Source organism: Pholcus phalangioides, unplaced genomic scaffold, assembly GCF_987345545.1.
Source record: "Pholcus phalangioides strain wild (caught in Gottingen) unplaced genomic scaffold, Ppha-v1.0 ptg000016l_1, whole genome shotgun sequence".
Lineage (NCBI taxonomy): Eukaryota > Metazoa > Arthropoda > Arachnida > Araneae > Pholcidae > Pholcus > Pholcus phalangioides.
Window position 1 is genome coordinate 7,484,087 of NW_028301609.1, and position 25,188 is coordinate 7,509,274.

A 25,188-nucleotide genomic window follows, 5' to 3' on the forward strand; every position below is an offset into this window, starting at 1 on the left:
AACCAATAAGCATATTCATCAAGTTTTTAATGGGAAAAAAAATTCATAGTATTTTTTCATCCAACATGTATTTATACAGACCTTTGATTCTTCAATAAAGTGGAGAAATGTGTCTCCTAAAAAACAAAAATTTAAGATAATTTTTATGAGGAATGATAAACTCATCATAAAAAAAAAAAAATCACAGCACAGAAAATTAAATGCAGGCAAAATTAAAATGATTTTATATAAAATTTTATTTTTAACTTTATATAAGTTATACCACATTTTTATAATCACTCCACTAGTGATGCTAAAAAATGTAAAAAATGGTATAATGTCTTGTTTGGTATATCTTGATTGTCTGACATAATTCAGATAAGCATCACATCTAATTGGGTCAGAAAATTGAAATTTCCAGATGATCAAATATGCAACTATCTAATGCTCCAGTATGATCAGAATTAGATAAAGTGAAATATATATTCCACAGACATTTTTTTTGGAGACAATATAGTCAACATCTGCTTTACAGCTATGTCACAAGGGTTTTAGCAACCTTGCTTCCCATGAGTTGCAATGCTGTTGATGCTTCAACCAACCAAACACTTTTGAAACATCATAACAAGAACATTGTTGCTCATTTGCACTTGCAAAGTTTCTTTGCCCTCATCAAAATCTTCATTTTTATTAGTAGGAGAATTTCAGATTTTGGAGATAATTTTCTCATCCCCCCAAAAAACTAAACAAACACTGACAAAACCAATATTGGTTAACAGAAAATCTATACATATAAAAATGGCATGTCCTGACTCTGATTCATAATCGCCGAGCCGAAATTGTTGAAGCTATAAATATGAAATTTGGTCAGTAGTTTTACTTCATGATGTGGAGGCTCACTAAGAAAGGGTTTTTGGAATTCGACCCCTAAGAGAGTCATAAAGGGGGGGGGGGGTTCAAAATTTACATAGAAAAATCACACCAAGCTAACACTGCTGAAGTCAGTAGTTACATTTCACCATGCAAAGACTCACTAAAAAGGGTTTTTTTAAATTCCATTCCTAAAGGGGGCCATAAAAAGACTTGCTAAGAAGGGAATTTTCAAATTTCAACCTCTAAGGAGGTTATAAGGTGGTTCAAAGCTTATATGGGAACAATCACATAGCCGAGCCAAAACCTCTGAAGCTATAAATATGAAATTTGGCCAGTATTATATTTTATAATGTGGATACCCACTAAAACCGGATTTCTGAAAATTCAACCTGGAGGGGGTCATGATGGGTTCAAATTTCATATGGGGGAATCATCGCGAGTAATTTTCAGATTAAGAAATCCATGAGAGCAAAGACAGATAACAGATACTTCCAAATAGACTAGGGTCAGATATTCAAGGTTATTTAAAATACGGAAGAGGAGAGAGTTTAAAAAAACCTGACAGTTTTAATTCCTATGAGTTGTCAAAATTTTCATAAAAGATTAGATAGATACACAGCGACTGAACAACAAAATAGTTAAGCTACATTTAATAGGATTTTACTCATGAGGTTGAATAAAGGAAAAAAAATATGGTTATTAAAACAACTAAATCTTACCAATCAATAACTCCCCTTTCTTTTCTTCAAGAGGCATAACAACTCTACATGTACATGTGTACCTGTGTAGTTAAACATACTTGCTTTAATTGTCTGTCACATATATTCCATGACAAAATTTTAATGCAGTATAATCACACATGTATACATCAGCGATTCTCAACTGATGCTCTGCACCCTTGGTGCTCCATATGCACTTCCCAGGGGCTCTATGGCCACTCAAGAAGAATAAAATAAAACAGAAAATTTTAAAAATAAATTTAAAAAAGATGTCTACGGGATTCACCACAGAAAAAATATACTGTGTCTCGAAAAATGTTGAGAACCACTGGTATAAATAATGTACATTCACAGAAAATTAGTTTCATGCTGGATTCTTCCGCCATGGAAATCATATTCTGATGCACTTCAATGTAAAATGCAATCACTAATGTAAATTGGTAAGGTATTGAAATAATTGAGTTTATTACGCTCATTAATGAAAATTCTGTCATGTAAATTTTTAACAAAAAGTGTGGAAAAACAGTCTCATTTTCGAGGTACTGCAGAAGAAAGTTTTCTACGTTGAAAATTATAATTTAAAAGAAATATAACTATGTAGTTTATACATAACAGTTATACAGCCTATCTGTAGCTAGTGCTTGCTTTCTACAACTAATTAATGTTTATGAGATAAGTATATCTCATAAACATGATGGAGAATTTGTAATGAATTGATACATGCAGAAACATGTGTTCTGAGTGTATGTGTGGTCCTAACATATTTATGTTGTCAGAGTTATGTTTCATGGTCTATAGTGCTGACATCTGCCTTCCATATCTTGAAGTGAAAATGGCCAAAGCTTGAATTTCTGTGCTGTATGAATATTATACTAAAGGTCTGCAGACACTCTCAAAGAGACTTCCTCAAATGGGAGATTGGCTTACATTCAGGCCTTACTTTCTACAGCAGGATCACAAAAAAAAAGCACTTACTCAATCTTTTCATTGACATGCAGCTTGTTCAAAACAAGGGAAGAGTCAGGGACACCACTTTCATGGTCAAGCAAACACACAAATGGAACTGGTACGTTGTTTGGATCTAATGAAATCAGAGTATATCACACCCAATTTATCATATTCTATGTTTGAATTTATCGAGACATCATGCTTTAAAATATACAGAGAATTTTAGAGCTCTCACAAGATCATTTATTATTATTGTGTAACACAAAATATGCATATAGTGTTACATTTTTTTAAAATAATTAAAATGAAATTTTAGCAATGAAAACTTTTGCTTTACTACCAATAACTGAAACTTCTATTATAGAAATAAACTTTAGTTTCAAGATCTTTCAGATAAAAGAAAAATATATCCAAGAAGATTATAAAATTACCAAGCTTCTTCCTGAACTCTTGCATCACAAATTTTGGTTCTATGTTCAAGTAACAACGTCTGAGCCTTTTTCGAATTCTCTGAGGACCCTCTGTAGGATCAAGTTCCCAAGAATGAGGATAACACTCTTTTATATGCCATACAGCTCTATTGAACAAATATATGAAATCATTAGCTTTTTCCTACATTCAAATAATACAATATGCCTTCAAATTTTCATTTTTACTGTAAGTTTAAGTGTTTTTTATATAGTGTATGCAATTTATTTTATGTCCTCACATAAATTCAACAAAAACTGAACAAAAATCAAAATCAAATACAGTAATACCCCAACTTGTAACCTTAACTTACGTCAAATTGCATTCATGTTGTCCCGTCTTAAAAATGATATTTTCTAATTAGACCAATTCTTAAGCAAAGCTTGAAGGCCTTTGGCATTCTGTCCTTAGAAAGCAATGTTTCCCCGAAAAATGTTCCATCAAAATATTTTAATAATAAAAAAAGTAAAAGAAAATAATATCTGCAAGATTCCTTATCTTCCTAAATGGGGGGGGGGGGCATCACTACTTGAAAAGTTTCCCCTCGAATTAAACCATAAGTCTTGGAAAAAGTTAATGATGAAATTCGGGATATCGCTGTAAGCACGTTTGGTATAACAAACAGCAGAAACTTTTAAAACAAAAACAAAAATCACACAGTGTGCTATAAAACTAGAGTATGTAAAGGTTTAATTTTCTTTGCGATAGAGGGAAGCAACAATGTTCTGCTTTTTTTGTGTTCAATTAATATGAAAGAAGAAAATTTTACAATGAAGAACTTTGTTAATACATTTATGTATCTAAGAATGTACTAGAGCAGGGTCCACAGTCTTCTACTGGCCAGATATCTGATGTGAATAGAACTTTGGGCCAGAAACTATGATACCTATTATGTTGCATTTATCTGTACTTTACTGCTACTTTTCTTTAGGAACATTTTCCGCAAGCCAAATGGAACACCTTTGCAGATCGTATTTGGCTGCAGGCAGGAGGTTGTGCACTCTTGTATTTAAGTAATCATTTTGTTAATAAGATGCTGTTTAAATTTGTGGTAAAAATCTCTAATTAATGATTTGTCTCAAATGACTGTTCTGAAAGTATAATTAATCAGCACAAGCGTTTGCTATAAGGCTGTATATTTTACCAATTTTTCCTCTTCAATATTCATTTTTCCTACACATAAAAGCTTATATGTAGCCTAATAAGCTTATACACTGCAATTTCATATCTTCATTTTTTCAGAAAAATTTCACAACAATTGTCCATTAATTTCATACCTTTCATGGGTGCATTGCTCCACCAGACTCTGCCATGTTTCACTGGCTGCAACTTCCTCACTATTTCTCAGCTTTAGTTCCTCCATAAACTTCTTCCTCTCAATACTCTGGACTCCCACTACTCTTTTGGTAACATCCATTGCAGTGACAGAAACCTTTTCTGCGAGCATTACAAGCTTCCTTGAGGCTCTACCAAAACAAAAAACCATAGATATATCAGCAACTACAGCAAATAAAATGAACAAACATTGTTATGCACTGACTTGCAAACGGTTTCCGGGTTATGAGGCCATGGTCTAGGAGATTTTGTTTCTGATGTTTCGCCCACATCTGTGGCTTGAATTTATGCAGATGCATCGAATGTTATGTAACTATCATGCTGAATGTTTGCCTGTCTCTGCGGAGAGACTTTTTCAAAGAAATTAAGTACAGTAGACTCTTGGTAATCCAGCATGTATCTGACCAGGGTTTGGCAGATTATTGAAATCAATGAATTCAGAGAAGTTAGTTGAAAAAGTTCATTTGAGAATAATACAGTTGACAGCATATCATAGAATCATGAATTATGCTGACATTGTTATGACTTTTGCGCAAAGTATGGACCAGATCAATATCATAAATTGAATAATTGAAATAACATGGGAAAGAATTTGTTTATAGTTATCTGGATTTTGGTTTATAATAGCATTTTTTTTCTGTCAAAAGTTTTATTGCATATCTGAATGCTGAGGTTGAGTCAGATTTTTTTCTCTATGACTATTATCATTATCAACCTGCAAGATTATGTAGAAAGTCAGAAGGTGTACCCTTTCCTTATTGACAATCGTTTCTCTACTCAGTTCACAATGCCCTATTTGGGCAGTAATAATAGTTATCTCCATGTATGTGCAAAGTTTCTTTTGCAATGGTCCACCTACAGTGGAGACAAATGTAATGTAAAAACAAAAGCCCCTTTTTTCAGTTCTTGGTCAGTTTTTTTTCAGTTTCACTGTAACTCCGCTGAAAGACCCTCAAGGAATCTATGGAATGTACTGTGCATTAAAAAACTTTCATAATTCATAAAACACATCTGACAGTTCTATTCAAACTCCTCATAATGACTGAATAATAATAAACACAGGATTTTAGTTTAAAGCAGAAATATCCTGTTTAAGAACAATGTGGAAAAAGAAAACTGCAGATTGAACATTTTGCAACCAGTTGTGTGGAAAAGAAAAACAGTAGTAAAATTTCCATGCATCCTGTTCAATTAAACTGGAGGTATTACCATCACATCTGCTTTTGGATTTCTGTCAGATATAGTTATCAATTATGGTTATCAGAAACCCCAGAGTCCTGATGTGAACACATTAAGCAGCGTGAACTGTATAAACTTTTACACACAGACATGTTCTCCTCTTGTATGCTTGAAGAAAAAGTGCTGAATTACTGGATGGGCTGGATTAGAACAAGGCTGGATTATCAAGAGTCTACTGTACAGTGGAACCTCTTGATAAAGGACACCATAGGACCAAAATTTTTGTCTGCTAAAGAGTGTTGTAGTGTCCATTATTGTTTATCCAAATACATTGAAACCCTGTTCTCATGGCTTTGAAAGTGTCCTTCAAAAGGAGGTGTCTACTGAGGAGCAGTATCTGTTGTGGAAAGTTCCACACACTGTATTATATTTTTTTGATAACTTCAATGTTTACAAGTGATGCCTTAACCTTAAAAATTTCCTTTTTTCCATAATTTCTGGTATCACTGAAGCACTCATCTTATCAGGTAGAGAGCAGTGCTGGTGATAAACAATGATACACTATATTTGATATTCAAAGAATGCAATATCTTCTGATGGAATAAGTAATGGTTGGGTTTGAAGCAACAAAATTCAACCACTTTAAAATCTGATTTACTGCCCAGATATAGTCTGTCTGACAATGTCATAAATTGTTTATTTTACTTGATTGACTGAATTTGAATAACTCAATTACAATTACAGTACTGAATGAATTCACATGATGTGGAGGGAGAAAAAATATTTTCAAGATATTGAATACAACACATCAAGATGAAATACAACATAGAATCAAGATGAAATACAACATAGAATCAAGATGAAATACAACATAGAATCAAGATGAAATACAACATAGAATCAAGATGAAATACAACATAGAATCAAGATGAAATACAACATAGAATCAAGATGAAATACAACATAGAATCAAGATGAAATACAACATAGAATCAAGATGAAATACAATATAGAATCAAGATGAAATGCAACATAGAATCAAGATGAAATATGTAAAAAATTTCAGGGGAAAAGTAGTACATACATTCGCTCTACTTTTAGTTGCTTTCTTAGCCACTTCTGTCTATCTTGGATCCATAACTGATGCCAATCTTCAACAAACTGTTCACAAAAGAAAAAACACATGCATGATATTAATGGCAAACTGTGTGACTGATTTTTGAATCTTCATTCGAATACGGAAATCAATGAAGGAACAAAAATTAAAGTCTCAAATATTATTTTTAAATATAGTTACAAACTTAAAATTAGTTTAAAGATGTAAAAAAAATGAAACTAAAATAATTCACACAATTAGTTGAAAAATATTTTTCTGCTTAAATATGTACTCAAAATTGTAAAAATAATGGCAGGTTTTTGCTGTTTAAAATCATGAACTAAATACCAGTTTATCAGTGGCAGAAATTTGATTGGTCAGCTTTGATTATAGCTGGGGGGGGGGGGGGAGAGAGAAGATATCAAAGTTTCTGTAAATTTTTATTTAAAAAGAATGGGAATGAAAACATTCTCCCTTCTACTCTTTAAGGAAAAGTTATACCACTTTAATTATTTTCAAATCGTTACTTGTGCATGATATCTTGCATAATAACAGTTATCTTCATTGGTGTACAACATTTTAAAACAAGTGAATTAGAATTTTAATAATTTTTGAGAAATCAAATATTAAATGTTCATACAAAGAAAATATTCCAAAATTTGAAAAATGTTACAATTATAAATTTTCTAGAAAACTATTTATCAAAAGAAAAAATATATAAACAATATAAATGTCAGAAAAGTATTATTTAACTTTGCTATGAGAAAATATCTTTTACATTCACAATAATTGAAGCATGAGCCAAAGAAGAAACATACTTGCCATTGAAACTATAATAAATGAGCTTCCAATGCTAAGAATAGGTCAAATAATTTTAAATTTCACAAAAATAAAAAACAAAAATTAAGTACACCAATATATTTTCTGATTAATATTACAATAATAAAATATGACAATGATTTTTTGTTATTTAAAAAAATTATGTGTCCTGTAAATATGCATTTACCTTATCCACAAATTCTTTATCTCGGAAACTGTTGAAATCGATTCCATTGAGTTGTTGTTTAAGATAAGAGAAAACAATATGGAAATCATTTCTTTGTTTCTCACTGAAGAAGCTTCTGTGATTGTATAAACTGTACAAAAATATGGGCATGCTTTCTACCTGTGAAGGATACATTAAAAAAAAAAATTTTAATGATATTCACACAATCATAGTGGAATTATAAATGTTCAAAAAAAATGACACAGAGAAGCGATTAAAAAAAGTTTTTATTTACTTTAGAAACACTGAACAAAACTGTGGTGAGTATATCTGTACATTTCCGTTGGTCAGCCAGAGTCTCAAGAACAAAACATTTTCGTTCGATATCTTGATCTTGAGCTAAGATAGCAACTAATAATCGGCTAACCTGCATGAGAAAATGTAATTTTAAATCAATCACTTAGAAAGGGGAAAAAATAATAATAACGAAAGCGTAAATATTTTTTGTTCCTCCAATAAGTTCTAGACTTAGTAGGATTTATAAAATTAAATTAATGATTGATTGAATATCAGGTGCTCAATTGCACATGGACCTTTCCTTCAAACTGAGCACAACTCTGGTATACCACCATGGGCAATTTAATAGTGAGTGAGTTTTGCCAGAAATGTGAGTGCATATATAGTGCTGTGTCTGATTTTTTTTTATTGCTGCCATCTACATTCCAGAAGTAAAGTGAGTGAAGTGTATTAATTGAATATTTGTACCATTGTAGGCCTGTCGATCTATGTGACAAGACTTTTTAATGAGGAGATCGGTTCACATTCGCGCCTCAAAGTTGGGAGAGAGAACCACAGAAAACCAATTTCAGACAACCACCACTGTGGCGACAATGGGGTTTGCACATGGATCTGCATGATCATGCTATACCAAAGAAATTATAAATTAATAAGCAATAAATATATTTCTTGAAGAATTTATTTTTAAAAAAGTAGCTCTTTGTAAAAACTGATAAGAAAAATACCTCAATTCTCAAAGTATCCTTCACAGACCAAATAACAGCTGACCATTTTGTTCTGCTGCCACCAACACTTTTTCCCTTAAAAAAAGTTGAAGGAAAATAAAAACCAATCAAACAAAGATCTTACTAAAACCAAATCTGACAAAATTCACATAACATGAACAAAATTTCATGATATTCAACTACAATGGTATCTTGATTTAGGACATTCATTTTTGTCTGAAATATTAGCAGATACAGGCTCTTTGAATGGGGGAGGAGGGTGTCAGATCACAGAGGGTGTGTACATCAAAGGGGGAAACAATTGTTCTCCCTTCAAGACAAAATGGCTTAAAACATGTCAGTTGCAACTTTTTCAAAGCTCCTAGCTCTCAGACATTAAATTCTGACTGATTACCAGCAAGACAAAGTACTGCTGTACTAGTTTCTGCTACATTTCTCCTTTGGTACTAAGATTTTACAGGGAAATTCGAGAAATTAAAATACACAAAAAAAATTAATAAAAGTGAACAAGAATGTTAACTTTTATTAATTTTTTTTTGTGTATTTTAGTCTTTTTATAATAATATTAATTTTATAATACTATTTAAGTCTTCGGTTAGTATGATAATTCCTGAACGCACACATAACTTTTGTTGCATCAAAAGTTTGCTGTTATAAAAAAAGGGGGGGGGGGAGAAGAATAAATGAAGAACGGTTAAGGCACCTGCCTTCAGTTTTGGAGAGAGTTTATTTTATCTAGGATGCTTTTTTTTTCTGTTTGTGGTTTTCAACTGTAGGATTCTGTTCAACTCTTACTGAAATGCATAAAATCTCTACATGCAATAAAAAGAAATAAAATTTGAGGCATATATAAATAGATGAAGAAATAAAAAATGTATGTCCCCTATTTCTAAGAGAGAATTCAGATTTGATGACTGTTTAAAAGAAATCGGTTTTGCATCTAATATTCCAATGTATTAGAAAAGCAGATAAAAATAATGCAAATATTAAAAAATATTTTGCTGGATGTATTGTTATTCTAATTCATATTTCAAATGAAATGCGGTCAAACTCTGCTACTATGACATTCACAAGAGATAACAATTTTTTTTCATTATAACCAGAGTCAAGATTTGTTACATTTGAAATTGTTGCATTATGTTTTTCTGGTGTTAAAAGCCCATTTGATTGGCTGATCTGATTGGATAAGTTGCCATCTGGTGGCAGTGTCAGCAATTGTGACCTTTGACCTGAGTTAGGTTTGATTGTTCATGTATGGTGCCATTAAGCGCATTTCATCCGGTAAGTGAGAACATGGGTTCACCCCCCCCCCTCTTCTTCCCCTGCAAAGGCAAGTGAATTTTCTTTCCTGAATTCATCTTTGCATCAGCCAGCTGTTGAAACCTTTGAATTGCTGCTTGTTTGAGATTATAGCTTAGTTTCCATGCATGCTCCCCCCCCCCCCCTACATCCTGCATCAGGACCTCTACACCTCTCATGGGCCCTAAGCCAGATTTTTCACAGACTCCTTTCTATGGTGAATTTATAGTATAGTATTTATATTTTTCCATTGTGGAAAATAATAATAATAGTCCCAGAGCCCTGTCAGCCCCACCCATGTGGGGGCCATGATGTCATGACTGATAGATATTGTGTGGAAAGATTAAAGATTGAATACATTTGTAAATGCAGCGGATATTCTGAATGGGGAGGGATGGGAGTTTATATCACAGTGATCTCTCAGTAAAATTGTTGAGCCAAACATTTCTTGTAGGTTAAGTGCACTATTATATCAATATTACTGAAATAATTCAAAAACAAATTTAAAATAATTTTGATTTCATACCATCATGGTAGAAAGGCCTTTGATAAGAGAATGGAATAGACTTCTAAAAAAAGATTTCTGCTTTTCCGTCAATTCACACTGAGCATCTAAGGCAAAATTAGTAGAAAATGTAGCAAAGCAAAAAATAATTTAAAAACTAAAATAAAATTTATTATAAATTAAACATAAAAGACCAAAACAAATTTGACTCAAAGCATCTTATTTTACTTTCTTACTCAAGTGAGAAGCCTTCACAGGCTCGTGGTCAGAAATTTCTTTCAGGGGGGGAACCACTTGCATTTCGGGGGCAGGGGAAACTAACCTCCCCTCCCCAAGTCCCCCTGGCTACAGCCTTGAGTTTGCACTGCATTACACAATTATTATTTTTTTGCTTCTGAAAAAAAGACTCTACATTAGGTTTTCATACTTAAATTTTCAAAATTGAAATACAATTTTAAACAGCTATTTTGTTGGGGGGAGGTCGAATGAAGCTTCTTCTTTCATGCAACAAAGAAAAAAGAAAAAGATAGATTGATACAGTGCAGACCACTCGCACTAAGTAACAAGTAAGTCTTAAGCGAACAGTCTGTGCCAAATCTTTATAAATTTAAATCTTTCTAAATTTTCTTCTTCTGTCCCACTGAGAACATCAACATTATAAGAGTATTTCAATATAAAAAAATATATATATTTTATATACTTCAATGAAGAATGTGAAACTTACCTTGAAATACAACAAAATCAGATGCAACTGATAAGACAAATCGGAACCTGTCAACAGCGACAGACATTGGGAGCTCTTTATTGGCTTTTTCGGCATTCTGAAGAGTATTAAATGAATGAGACATGGTGAACTCTGGGTTCTTGGAATCAGATGAGACACTCGAATTTGATGAAAGGAAAGTTGAATATGGGTTTAGATTGTCTGGCATGTTTATTAAAATTTCCCATATCGAATTATTCCCTAAAAGAATATATAAATAAAACACTGGTAAAAATAATGAAGGCTCAGATCTACAGAAATTAGATGTGATACCATAAAATGTGAAATTAAATACATATGAAATTTCACTGAAATTTTGAACTGGTTACCTGCTTCGTTCCTATTATCTTTTATCTTTCTATAATTATACACATCAATGAAATCAATAGCAGCTTGAAAAATTACACATTGACAATCTCTAAAAGATGTCACACATACTTCAGAAGGCCCTAAAAAACAACAGGTACAACAAAAGGAAATAAATTATGAATGAAAGAAAGTTAATGTTAAACTTTTGAAAAAATGTTATAAAACTTAAATATTTTTGTAATTTATTTCCATATTAAGATTTTGAATATTTACGAAATATACTTCCAATAGCACTTAGCTTTGCTGAAAGGTGGAGAAAAGTGCAATTTTTGCAGTCTACTGTTAAAATTGAACTCATAGAATTTTTACCTTTTAACAGAAAAACCTGTCTTTTATAAAACCTGTCTTCAATATTACAAAAATCTTGGTCCCTTGATTTCAATGCCAAAATGCACATTAAAAACCTGGATTAAACAAAACCTATCTATTGTGGAAACAGAAAAGAAAATTTTACCGCGCACGCGTCTAACAGAAAATTTCACACAAACACTTCGAGTATTTAGCGGCCAATAGAAGATAGGATCAGACAAAATGTGCTCTACCAAAATTTCTTGTACAATCTCTCTCTGCCAATGCAAGTTCTACATCATCCACCCATACATTAGCAAAAAGTGTTTCCATACTTGATGTTGTGGTTTTGATAAGTCATAGGTAATGAAGCAGTTGCTTTCTGAAACTGTAACAAAATTTTTCGGATAAGCAGGCTTTTCTACAGGAGAAATCAGTGCAAGGGTTGGATTTCCAAATGATATGCAAGACTTACAAAATTGTATGGAAACAGGTTTCTGTGATCACAATTGTGAGCAGGGCTGGAATTAGAGGGAGTTGAAGGGGGAACTGCCCGGTGGCAAAATTTAGGGTGGGGGCAAATGTTAGGTTGGAACAAAAACACTGTTATAAAATCACAGAACTTCACAGTGGTAGGGGTAGCAAAATCATGTTGCCCGCCCCCATAAAAATCCTAGCAATGGCTCTGGTGCTGAGGATTACATAAACACAGACGACAATGTGCAAACTGAAACTAACAAGACAGATATTGACATCTCTCATCAAAAATCTTGGAGAAAGTAAAAAAAAAACGTAAATGTTATCAATTCAGAAGAACAGTGTGGGGTGAAGTTTCATACAGATGCTGTGAAAATCTAAATATTTAGTCATTATGGAATAAATAATGAACATTATCTTATCTTCAAATTATTCATTTTCTACTTTATTTTTAATTTATTTATTTCTATTTCAGTTACATATGAGATTGTTACATACTTTTACACATTGTGCCAAATGAACATTTATTAAGCGGAAACCTGTGTTTAACAGGAAAAAAAAACTTGATCCCTTGTGATTCTGTTAAAAAGCAGATTTTACTGTATTATACTTAAATATAATAATTTATAGTAATTATTGTAGAAAATAATAAATCATTATACTTATATTACTGTCTTTTGATATGATAATAAATGCAGCAATTACCAATAAAATATTAATGGTAAAAAGATGAAATGGAGGAAAAAAAGAGCAACAACAATGAAAGAAAGAGAAAAATATTTTGTTCCATATAGGAGTATGAAAGATTATTATTGTGCATTTATGAGTGAGAGTTGAATATGAGTAACTTCTCAATATCCCAGTACTATCAGGCACTGGCACACAACACAGAGCTATATGCGTCAAATTGAAAGGAAAATAAGGATTTTTATATTTTCTTCTGAATTTCTTCTCTTTGATTTATTAATATCAAATTTAAATCATTACAACTTGAATAAACTGAGGAATGATTATTTTCTTTTATGTGAACCCAATATGTCTTTCATATTTTACCAAATTTATAATAAATTAAATGTACTAATCATATTATCATAGTAAACTATCTACATAGTACCTGTTTAGTTTTCATATGTTTCATGGAGAGCCATGGTTTACATAAAAAATAGTGATATCTCACTTATAAGATGATTTTCTGTACTCCCGCTCAAAGATATAGGTAGGGCACGGTAGCCCAGGTCGATAAGATACTCGCCTAAGGTACCAAAGGATGTTTAGGCGTGTTGCAAGTTTGATACATGGCTCGTCCTTGTCAGAAAACTTTCTTGACACAGGGGTACAACAGAAGCGGCAACATGACAGCAGAAAAAATTGCTACCATAGGGAGTCCCCCTTCAAGGGGTTAGCGCACCAACCTTTCAATGAGTATAAAAACAAGCCAGCCGTTCGGAATCAGCAATAAATTGTATGTCCCGGTCTAATTAGCCTTCATGTGCAGAAACTGACCGGTACAACAAAAATGATCAAAGATATAAGTAAATAACGCTATTCACTTATATATGTCTGTCTCACTAATGTATCTTTTTCTCGTTCCCTTGCACTGACCCATAAGTGAAAGATTACTGTATGTGTATTAAGATTTAAATTTTTTTTTAAAAACCACTTTAACATGAACTCAAATGCCTTAAATATATTTCTAATTGTAAAAACTTTATAAAAGCTAATTTGATTTACTCAATGAAAAAAACATTTTAACATTTCAATAAAATGAAAACATATCAGTCATGTACTTCTCAAGTCTCCAACAAGAAGACTGTTTGAAATCAGGAGAGAGAGAAAATTAATTACCGCATCGCTTTTGACACTGCATTTCAAGCTCAAAGAGAAGTTGCAGCAAGGATGTAAAAGACGTGAAATCATCAACATTTCGTGAACTGAAGAGAAACAAAATATAATTTATATCCATCATCAAATTGGTAATTGTAAATATGTTTTATATATGAAAAACATAGATATGGGGAATTCCTCCTCCTATGTGGAGGAATCTCCATTTCAGTATTATCAATTATTTCCATCATATGCACTCAGATATAGAAATGTACACTGCATGACCAATGAAAAGTCCAGATATATTTCACTGCTCCCAATTTACTTATTACAAATTATTTGTTCCCAATTTAAGCCTTGAAAAAAAGAAAATTTTATGATCTGGGGTTGTTTCTGTTGGGCTAAACTATGGTCATCTAAAGAATCGGTGCATGCTGGAAATTGTTGTCTATATTCATTTCCTAATATAAATATGACTGTCAGTTGTATCTCATAATTCAAAATACTGCCATCTATCTTCCTGAATCAGAAGTGACAAATCTTCAGGTTATTGCTTGTACACATGCATGAATATCTGATGTTGTGGGGGGCCTTAATTGTTCCCAGTGTGGGGAGACCAAATTGTATTCACTTCACAGAGTTGGAAAACCAACTCTAAAAAAATGCATCTTGACTCCCCACGTGACTATGCAACATCACTTAAAAATACCATCAGACTTGCAGTGCAAATTACAAAAAATTTTATAATCAAAAATCAGAATTCAAAATAATATTCAACTACTGAGATGGTGGAAGTAAGCAAAATAAATAAAGATAAAACAAGTTAGTCACATCAGCACTCTCTAGCAAGTATTCATCTAATTTCACAGTGTCAAAATACAGATAGTGAGATGAGGTGAAAAAATATAAATATTGCAGTCATACCTGAATAAATTTGATGAAATCAATCGAAGTATATGGGAAATACTTTTCAGTATCCTATTTTTCTCAATGGGTAACACAGAATCAGTTGAGCTTCAAGGAATGTATAAAAAGTCACAATTAAAACTAACTTCTCAAATATTGAGAAAAAATTATGTAGTGAATGAAAAATGACGCATAAGTCATAGTTATATAATGGAAAACATCATTTACTGATAGATACAGGTTTACATTCCAATTGTAAATTGACCAAAAAATATAAACAACCAATCACTCAATTTAACTATTCTTTGTTTGTACTGAACATACTCATTTCCGAAGCTAGAATTTGTTGACGAGCATTACTCCATATTAAAAAATCTAAAATCTGAAAATGTTTTATTGATAGGTAACATTAACATATTGAACCAAAATAACAAAGAGTTTATTTATGTGAATATGTTGTCAGGACATGACTTCCTCCCCTTGAATAGTGATCAAACTAGGCACGCCCTCTCTAATACTTGTATAGATCATATTTATTTATGTAATTCAATTAATATTACTGAATACTATATCAATAGTTCAGACAGACATAATTGACCACTTTCCGATTGTGCGTAAACTTTATTTTGCTACCCAAATATTATATATATAAAATGAGCCAAACTACACACAGAAAAATGAAAATTATTAGGCATACCAATATGCCACGTTTCTTCCAAAATTATAACTCTGATTTGATAACACTCACCCTGAACTAGATTTTGAAAATTTTTTATCTACGACAAATGTTGTTGCACAAAATCATTCCAGATGCAGAAACATTGTCTGAAGGAGAAAGTGTGATAAGCCATGGGCTAATTGTGGTTTAATTAAGACAAAACAACAACTTTACATAAAAACCAGAAAATATCCATATAGCCTTTCTATAGAAATCTATATATATATAATTGATTTATTGTTCATTTGTTTCTTTATTTGTTTGTGTTTCTCTATACAAATCTACAATTTTAGATCTATCGTCGCCAAATTTTGCATATATACCAAATGGGACCCGACTTTTAAACGATAGGCTACCTAAAAAAAATTTCAGAGCTGGGCAAAATACTGTTGGGCAACAATGGTTCCTGGGCCTCAAAAATCACTTTTGGAATGTTTACTTTGGTTGCCATGGTTCCCCAGCAATACATTGCAAACGCATGTGCCTCTACAATGGTTTGTATCTTCTTTAATGCTACCAGTATTATAGTTTATTCCTTTATAATGGTTTGTCATTTTCTCGATCCTTCCAGTAATTGAAGAAAACCTAGACAGCACCGGGTGTTATAGCTAGTAGCATATAAAAATGTAAAAATCAAGGATCAAGTCTAAAATAAAACAATCCAAAAAACAGTACTACTATTTCAAGTTCTCTGAGTGCCGAAACAACACTGAACATTAGAAATTTGTCAATAATGTACTAGGCATGGGTAACAAAGAAAGTATACGTCCGGAAAATGTTGAGCCTCTGATTCTTGCCAATCAATTTAACTATCATTTTAATAGTATTGGAAGAAAAGTTGTGGTTTTTATACATGATACATACGAAGTTCCCAAAATTCAATTTTTCTTCCTCCAACTAATATTATTGAAAAAAAGAAAATTGTAAATAAATGTAAAAACTCTGCATCTTTCATTGATACAATGAACTCAAAAGTTTAGAAACATTTTCATTACAATGTCATTCAGATGTTCACTGATCTTAATTGATTCATGTTCACTGATCTTAATTGATTCATGTTCACTGATCTTAATTGATTCATGTTCACTGATCCTAATTGATTCATGTTCACTGATCCTAATTGATTCATGTTCACTGATCCTAATTGATTCATGTTCACTGATCCTAATTGATTCATGTTCACTGATTAAGTAACTGTTTTCAATGTGGTGTTTTTCTAGAATCATGCAAAAAGGCAATCATCACACCTATTTACAAAACCAGTGATAGGAATGATCTTAGAAATTGATCCTGTTTCTGTACTCAGTACAACAGTGTTCTAGTCTCAGTACAGCATCGAAAATCTTAGAATTTATCATAAGATGTAAAGTCTACTAATTTTTAAATATTCATAATTTCTTCTCAAATAATCAACACAATTTCCTGCCAAACAAAAGTACTGAAACTGCACTAATTGAATTAAGTAAATTTATAGTTGACAGTTTAGATAACTCAAAGCAAACAATAGATTTTTCTTGATATACGAAAATGTTTTGACAGCATCAATCACAATATATTACTTGCCGAATTGCCTACATATGTAATTAGAGGAACTGCTCATAAATTATTTGAATCCTATTTTAATAATAGACCTCAATAGGGTAAGTGTGGTAAATATATTAATAGTACAATGAACATGCACAGCGAAATTCCACAAAGAACTACATTGGTACCGTAAATTTTTACTATGTATATTAATGATTTCCATAACCTTGAACTCAATGTCAAAATATTCACATTTGCCAATGACACCATACTTCTTTATTCTGGAAACACTCATCCAATCATTGAATCATATTATTAACAATGATTTAATCAAAGTCCAAAATTGGTTTCATCAAAATGCTCTCAAAATAAATATTATAAAAACAAAATAAATTAGTTTTTCAAACCTCAATAGCATAGATACTAATTATAATATCATTTTTCATAAACAAAAACTGCCCTTATGACCTGTCATGTACCTGTAATCCATTAGAACAAATGAGCTCCATTAAATAGCTAGATATTACTATAGATAGAAATTTTAAACGGAAGTCCCATGTAAAAGATCTCATCATTAATACTTTGTATTTATCAGTACAGATCTATATGATTTCTTGATGAATTTGTTTTTGCCATTATTATGTAATATTTCATCATGATAAATAAACTTTTCAAAAAATAATAATTTTTATAGCAATATTCTTAAAATAAAATTCAGTCTTACCCATTGGATGGATGTATACTTCTGGTCAAGCATAGAACCAGACTTTCGGCTAAACCATTGTTCATCAATTCTGGAATCATGTTAGGAATCTCTACAAGTTGCTAGATATCAGAAAAATAGTCACAATAAACCATTTGTCATTACATTCAAAACTTTGATTCAAATTAATGAGAAAAAATACCCAGGCTGATTTCATTTCTTTGAACTTTACTTGATTCGCTTCATATTGAAAATGCAGTTAAATTAAAATTTTATTAATTTGAATGGCAAATACATTTCATTTCCAAAAGTATGCACCAACCTGATCTAATATTGACATTTTATGGTCAGCTAAAATCATACTAAATGGTACTGAACTGATGCGATGAAAACATTAATAAAGTTGTGTGCATGTGTATATATATAATATAAATATTTAATACCAAATAACTAGGCTAAAAAGTGCATATGATAAAACTGAAACTAATGTATTTATGTAATATAGATGTGTGTGTGAGAGAGAGGTTCGTTTTTTTTTTCGTAATTAGACAGAATGTGTAACATAAAATAGACAGCTTACAAAGCTTTAAAATTTTTTATATATATATATATATAATTTTAAAGCTTTGTAAGCTGTCTATTTTATGTTACACATTCTGTATATATATCTATATATATATTCACAAAAAATATGTTTATATATTATACATATACACACCCACTATGTGACCCTCAAGGGACTTTTCCTGCCAGAAGGTATAAAAAGTAATTTTAACTCCCATACATAAATTATAAATTTCTATTTTTGATACAGTAACTTCAATATAACATATTATGTTCTATATACATTTACAGTATATGTTTACATACGTATGTTCTTATAATAAATTTTATAATACGTCACAAAAATTCAATTAATACACCACATTTTCATGGGTATACCCCATAAGTAATGTACTTTTCTATATTTAGAAAACTGATAAGTATACATAAATTTCATCGTAAGAATTGTAATTTAAGTTTGCAAAAATCGTTTATGTAAATGAGAAAAAGTATTGGTCCTAGAACAATGATGCATAATGAGTAAATTAAATGTTGTTAGAAAAACTAATGACTTTCATTATATTTAAAAGCGTGAGATACCTCCTATGATCAGATAAAATATAGTGAAGTGTAAATTCATTAACAAAATCATAGTATAGACAAAATAAACTGAAAATATAAGTAATGGTCAAAGGACAAAATGGCAGACTGGTTGATTTTCAATAAGTTACATGAATTTTTGAGCAAATATGTTTTATTTGTAACTGGGCACAAGAACTTTCTCCTTGTACACCAGTAGTAAACTTAAAAGTACCTAATTTACAATTCACTTGGTCATACTAAAGATCTGCATTAGTATATAAATACATTTATGGCAACTATGGCAACAAACATACATGATTGAGAGCTGATAATATAGAATTGCACGCCCCTACATCTTTTGTTGCATTTGGAAGTACAGAAAGAAGAGGTATCCAAGAAGCAACACTTAATGTGGCAGTAAACTCACCAAATCTGAAAAAAATATCAAAAAATAATTCTTTTAATATTTTAGTAATTACAATGTGGTTACAAATATGGCTATAATACCCATGAATGGTAAATTGTGTGTTAATTAATCACAATTTCATGGTAAATAAGTAATTAAAAGTAAAATTAATAGTATATTATTAAAAAACATACAGTACAATTTTGATGAATTGTTTTTCATAATTAACCAAAGGATTTTTTAAATTTATAAGCATATACAACAGCATATTGAGAGGCTAATATAACATGGATTTCTAAACAAGAATGCCTTGCGGTCCATTCCACTGCTTAACGGCTGGATTCAATTTACTTATGATGCTATTTTATTCATCTTGAATAAGATCGTCTAATTCTCTGATAAAGCAGAAACCTTTCACTTGGTGTGATTTTGAATTAATGATTCAACTTATGGACAATGCACTAAACGTATCCTGTTTGTAAATTATAAAGCAACAGTATTTTAATGGCAATGTTTCAAAATTCATGCAACTACTACTATTATATTTATGTGATCTTATGTTTCTATATTTTTTTCAAAGTTCAGATGGAGGTTTAGATAAGAAGATATGAGGTTAATTTTAATCTAAAATTTAAACAAATGACTTACGAGTCTTCAACAGCATGTTTTCCAAAAAACATAAAATTGAAGCATACACCCATCACTAGAGGATCGACTGGAAGTTGATGAAGCTGATTAGCAAGCATATGAAATCCCTGAGAATTTATGAAATCTGTGATTCTTTCCTCTGATGACTTTTGTAAATAATTAAGTATGACCTTTTTGATAGAAAAAAAATCATGATAAGCAAACATTAATGCAAATACCAGTTGCAAAAACATTCATTTCCTTCAGTATATGAATGTTTTTGCAACTGGTTAGATGTTTTGCAACTCGTTCATGGTTAGAATTCATATATAGAACTTTACAGATTGTTATGCTGTGGTTGAATGGCTTTATTGGCATAGGTTTCATCTACTACGGTGGCAGACATGTTTAGTGCACGTGACTGGGACAAGGAGATGATGTTCTCTTCAGAAGAACTGGCATTTTAGCTGGAGATGTCAGATATATAAATCATTACAGCAAAGCTAAAAACTTTACATCCGGATCTCTTATGCAAATTAGAAGTCTCTGAGCCACATCCAATCAATCAAAAGCTGTCATGCCATACCAAATGATTTGCACATCACACCAATGATGTAAATTTTTCTGCATCTTCAGCAGAAGTAACCCTATTGCTTCAGCTGAGACGAAGGACAATCTCTCCTTGTTCACTGTCACCTGCACCAAAGATGTCCACAGCAGTAGTGGCCAAAACATATGCCAACAAAACCACTCAACCTGAAAGTTGTAACCATTCATAAACTGCATTTAGCAATTATAATTTTTTATAATATGAATAGCAATGGAATCTCCACAACCTACAATATGAACATTCAATATTGAGAAAATCGCATTAACTTCAACAAAAAAATGGATACTGAACGTTCATTAGATGGCACTATTCATAAAATTCAACAAAAGTTAAATGATTTATTTAAAATAAGAAGTGAATCTTTTGTAATCTCAGTTTTGTATTTCTACTGCATAGTGTATTACTTGTAGTGCAAGTTTTTTTAGAGAAAGTATTTATTTTATGTAAGGTAAAAATAGCTAACTCTTATCAAAAACTGCAGAACTAACCGAATTAGCAGTACTGGATAAAAAAGTAAAAAATTTAATTAAGTCAGCAGAATGACTTATGGTGCATTTTTTTAGCAGTATAAAGTGGGAGATAAGTTAATGTCACTAAACATGAATATACTGTATCAGGGCTGGAACTTTACAAGGCCAGGGGCACAACTGCCCCAGATGACAAAATTTAGATGGGAATCAGGGTTTAAGCTGGATAAAAAATTCCTTTCGCAAAAAAGCGAAAATGAGGGGAAAAGCTTTAGCAAAATGCTACAATAACAATGCTAAGGGGCCATTCAAGTATTACATCAGCAGATTTTTAGCCATTTCTGACCCCTCCACCCCTTGTAGGCAAAATTTCGTCAGCAGCTTAGAATATTTCATACCTTCAAAAAGGGTGGTTGATGATGTCAGCAACCTTCAAACCCCTCCCCCCTTGTCATCAAAAGTCCGCAAATCCGAAATCCCCTCCCCCCCCCCCCCGATGCTGACGTAATACTTGAATGACCCCTAATGTAATGATTGATGGTTGGATGTCTACTCGTTGTGTACCTCATATACACATTTTTGCGAAAGTGGCGGCTACTTTTTTCGCATTCTGCGATTTTCTTTCGCATTTTGCGAAAAATGCGACCGTAGCTTAAACCCTGATGGGAATAAAGAACACAGTTAAAAATTATCAAATATTAATCATTTTTGTCGCACTATGGTCATCTTCTGCACACTGGAGCTAGGGAACCTACAATTTGTTGCTGATTGCGAGAGAGTAGCAGCCTTTTTTATATTCAACAAGAGGTTGATGCACTAACCCCTTCGTGTGGGATTCTTTCTGGTAGAAATTTTTTTCTGAGGTCATGTCACCGTTGCTGTTGTAAATTATCAAATTTTAAAGTTGTGGGGGTGGTAAAATCATGTTTGCCCCAAGATCCAAAAATCCTAGTTACAGCCTTTTACTGTATACATTCTTGATTCCAACTATTGATTTATTTGACACAAAGCAAATAAATTTCTTCAAATAATAAACAGAAGAATAAAGTTGCAAATAGAAGCAGACCACACATTCACCCGGAAGTTCTTCATCAATAGATACGTCAATGTGTCAGAAATATGGAATTAATTCATAAGGTTAAGCTTGGTATAACAAAACAGATACAAACCTCAAGTACAGCAGCACATATTCTTGAATTTCTGTTATACACTAAAACAATAAATATCTCTGGTTTCACAACATCTAAGACAGGCTGTTTCATCCCGCTTCCACAATGACTTATGACATCAGACACTACATTAAGCAAACCTAAAATGCAGAAAAGTATTTAGATTAAAAAAAGAAAAAATTAGAAAAGAAATCATGATTGAAAAGCAGGATGTAAATAGAAATTCCTTTCAGTCACAAATAAAGCTACATATAAATTTCTTTTTGAAAATTCATAAAGATTTACAGGAAAATTTTCTACCTCAAGTCAATAGAAAAAATATTACACGCACGATTTGTTAGCAAAGGTGTATCAATAACCAAATACACCAATTAGCAAAAGTGTAACATTCATATGAAAGTATTACATGGCGGGGATGGGGGGGGGGGGAATTACTGCAAATTAAAAATTAAGTAAAAATATGAACATTTATATTAACAGTATCAATTAGCATGATGTAGTTTTTTGAGATAAAACTTAAAAAACTTAAAGTTTTTCCATATAAAAAAAAACTTTCCATATTTTTTCAATTTATTAAAACAAACTAAAAACATTAATTATTATAAAAAACTCTGCTTACCAACATACACTTCAATATAATCTGGACTATATAAGGCTTGATTGAATTGCTCTGTTGATTCTCTATCATTTTCTGCTCTCTTGCCTTTTCTCAAAAAATAAAATTCTTCTTCAATCGGATCAATCTGACTCAAATGCTCATTCTTTAAATCTAATAAGTTTCTGACTTCTTCTGCGTTATTTCTTCGAATTTTCATCGGCTCGCTTTCACTTTCAGTGGTCTTTCCAATGTTTGAGTAAGAGACATCTTCGAAAGCTTCAGAATAACTAGATTCCTCAGCATGTACAGACAAAAATGAATTGTTTTTTTCACCGTTGTTTGAAATAGGTAGCATATTCAGTGATGAGGCTCTTTTTAAAGGAAGTGGCTCTGACTCTTTCGAGAGATCTGTCATACTTTTGACTCTGTGAACTGTGGAAACTCTTAAACCTGATGCTTGCAAAAATGAATCGTGGGCTGATTCTGTGCTAGAAAATGCCAATTGTTGGTCATCATCAGACAATGAATTTTTCATCATTTTCCTTCTGAACCAGGTACCTATATGAAATTCATGCCTTTTTAAAAATATGTATATATATACCATACATACACATAACGTAAAACTATCATATTCAAATAAGCTAACAATTACCAACAGGAACGTCATTTCAACTTTTTTCCGGGGGGGGGGGGACAAAGAACATGTATGTATATATATTTTATGTATGTACATATATATATACCATTTTTAGTGTTTTCAAAAGCCAGCGGGGCAGCCCCCCCCCCCAAATGACAGCCCTGATTACCAAACTAATTTTGTACCCACAAGTTTGAGTAAAATTTTTCTCTTTCTACTACCTTTATCGTAGCATAGTATGTATTTAATATAGTGATAACTTATTCTACATTCTCAATTAATTGCAGATAGTTACGTTTCAAAAACTTTTAAAGCAAATTTTGCCGAATAAAATAATGGAGATCACATGAATTCATATCACCCTACTTCCCTATAATTTACTGGAATGAAAATTAATGAGTATGCAAAGTACTCACTGTGCAATAAAAGCAAGGCCATGTCACTGGCCTTGCAGGAAGGCCTTTCCTTTTCAATTTTCCTTGAAAAGGAAAATTTTTAGTAGTTCTTTGACTTAATAAGGTGAATTTTCAGTTTTTGGGCATACAGAAAAACTTTGATTAACCCCCACTCATTTAACCATCAGTTTCTGTTATCCATCGTCTAAAAGAAAAATATGGAAAAACAGCCCTAGGTTTTAAGTCCAAAAAGATCAGATCGCTGCTATGGTCTGTTTAAATACCACTGGCAATCATAGATTACTCCTGCTTGTGATTGATAAATAAAAAAAACCATGTGCTTCTAAAAATTTAAATATGAACGCATTGCTTGTGAACTGTTATGCAGAAAAAAAGTGCTTGGATGGACCAAATAATTTTTTTCAAAATGGTTCCACAACGTTTTCGTGCCTCAAGTTGAAGTCCCCATATGGACAAAAAAACTGTTACTGCAGGAAGAACTGCTGTTAATGGATAAGCCCCTCTTGTGAACTCAAAAGTGATTATGGCAAAATAACATACCTCTTTATCCCAGTGAATACAACTCCACTTATCTAACCTATGGAACAGGGCATAATTGAAAATATGAAGCGACGTTACAGAAAAATTTTCATCGAAGGCTTGCTTTCATCTGATGATGCCATGACTTTATTTTTGTCTCAGGCCCGCAGTGAAATCGTGTTACTGTATTAAGAGATTTCTGTTATTCATCTATTCGATTATCCGTCATAGCCCTAGTCTGGACGGTGATGGTTAAACAAAGTTTCACTGTATTTTTAGTTTTTTTAGGGGATAAATGCATTTTTATAGCGCATTTTCTATCAGTTTTTAGCTCATAAAGATTCTAGTCTTAGTAATGAATGAATTAATTTGTCAAAATTACAGTTTTTCATATAATTCTTGTTTTACCTTGTTGCTCCAGAAGAAAAAAGAAAGATGACTTTGCATGACACACATATGTATCAGAGGCCTGGTGAAGGAGCAAAAGAAAATTGCAAACAAGCCAAAGTTGTTGCACATCCATAGGATAACTCAGCAAACTTTTTATAACCTGTGGCAAAGCTACAGCAACTTCGACAGGCATGCGCTCATCAGATAGTATGTAATGGTACTGGAAAAAATTAAAAATTTTATG

The 25,188-nt window shown here is 31.9% G+C and overlaps 1 protein-coding gene across 1 annotated transcript in view; it reads right to left on the minus strand.

Annotated features, from left to right (window-relative positions):
• Nucleotides 1-25,188, minus strand: part of mv (lysosomal-trafficking regulator mauve) — a 96,279-nt gene that overhangs the window by 24,187 nt on the left and 46,904 nt on the right. The window contains exons 22-41 of the mRNA XM_089245932.1: nucleotides 24,963-25,164; nucleotides 23,004-23,540; nucleotides 22,385-22,524; nucleotides 20,160-20,329; nucleotides 19,420-19,537; nucleotides 18,002-18,102; nucleotides 15,054-15,143; nucleotides 14,151-14,236; nucleotides 11,501-11,620; nucleotides 11,133-11,372; nucleotides 10,430-10,515; nucleotides 8,605-8,679; nucleotides 7,878-8,009; nucleotides 7,604-7,762; nucleotides 6,586-6,662; nucleotides 4,265-4,453; nucleotides 2,951-3,096; nucleotides 2,547-2,652; nucleotides 1,572-1,633; nucleotides 82-116 (exon numbers count right to left, since the gene is read on the minus strand). Coding sequence (XP_089102058.1) covers nucleotides 82-116; nucleotides 1,572-1,633; nucleotides 2,547-2,652; nucleotides 2,951-3,096; nucleotides 4,265-4,453; nucleotides 6,586-6,662; nucleotides 7,604-7,762; nucleotides 7,878-8,009; nucleotides 8,605-8,679; nucleotides 10,430-10,515; nucleotides 11,133-11,372; nucleotides 11,501-11,620; nucleotides 14,151-14,236; nucleotides 15,054-15,143; nucleotides 18,002-18,102; nucleotides 19,420-19,537; nucleotides 20,160-20,329; nucleotides 22,385-22,524; nucleotides 23,004-23,540; nucleotides 24,963-25,164 — 2,871 coding nt within the window. The remainder of the gene's footprint in view (nucleotides 1-81; nucleotides 117-1,571; nucleotides 1,634-2,546; nucleotides 2,653-2,950; nucleotides 3,097-4,264; nucleotides 4,454-6,585; nucleotides 6,663-7,603; nucleotides 7,763-7,877; nucleotides 8,010-8,604; nucleotides 8,680-10,429; nucleotides 10,516-11,132; nucleotides 11,373-11,500; nucleotides 11,621-14,150; nucleotides 14,237-15,053; nucleotides 15,144-18,001; nucleotides 18,103-19,419; nucleotides 19,538-20,159; nucleotides 20,330-22,384; nucleotides 22,525-23,003; nucleotides 23,541-24,962; nucleotides 25,165-25,188) is intronic.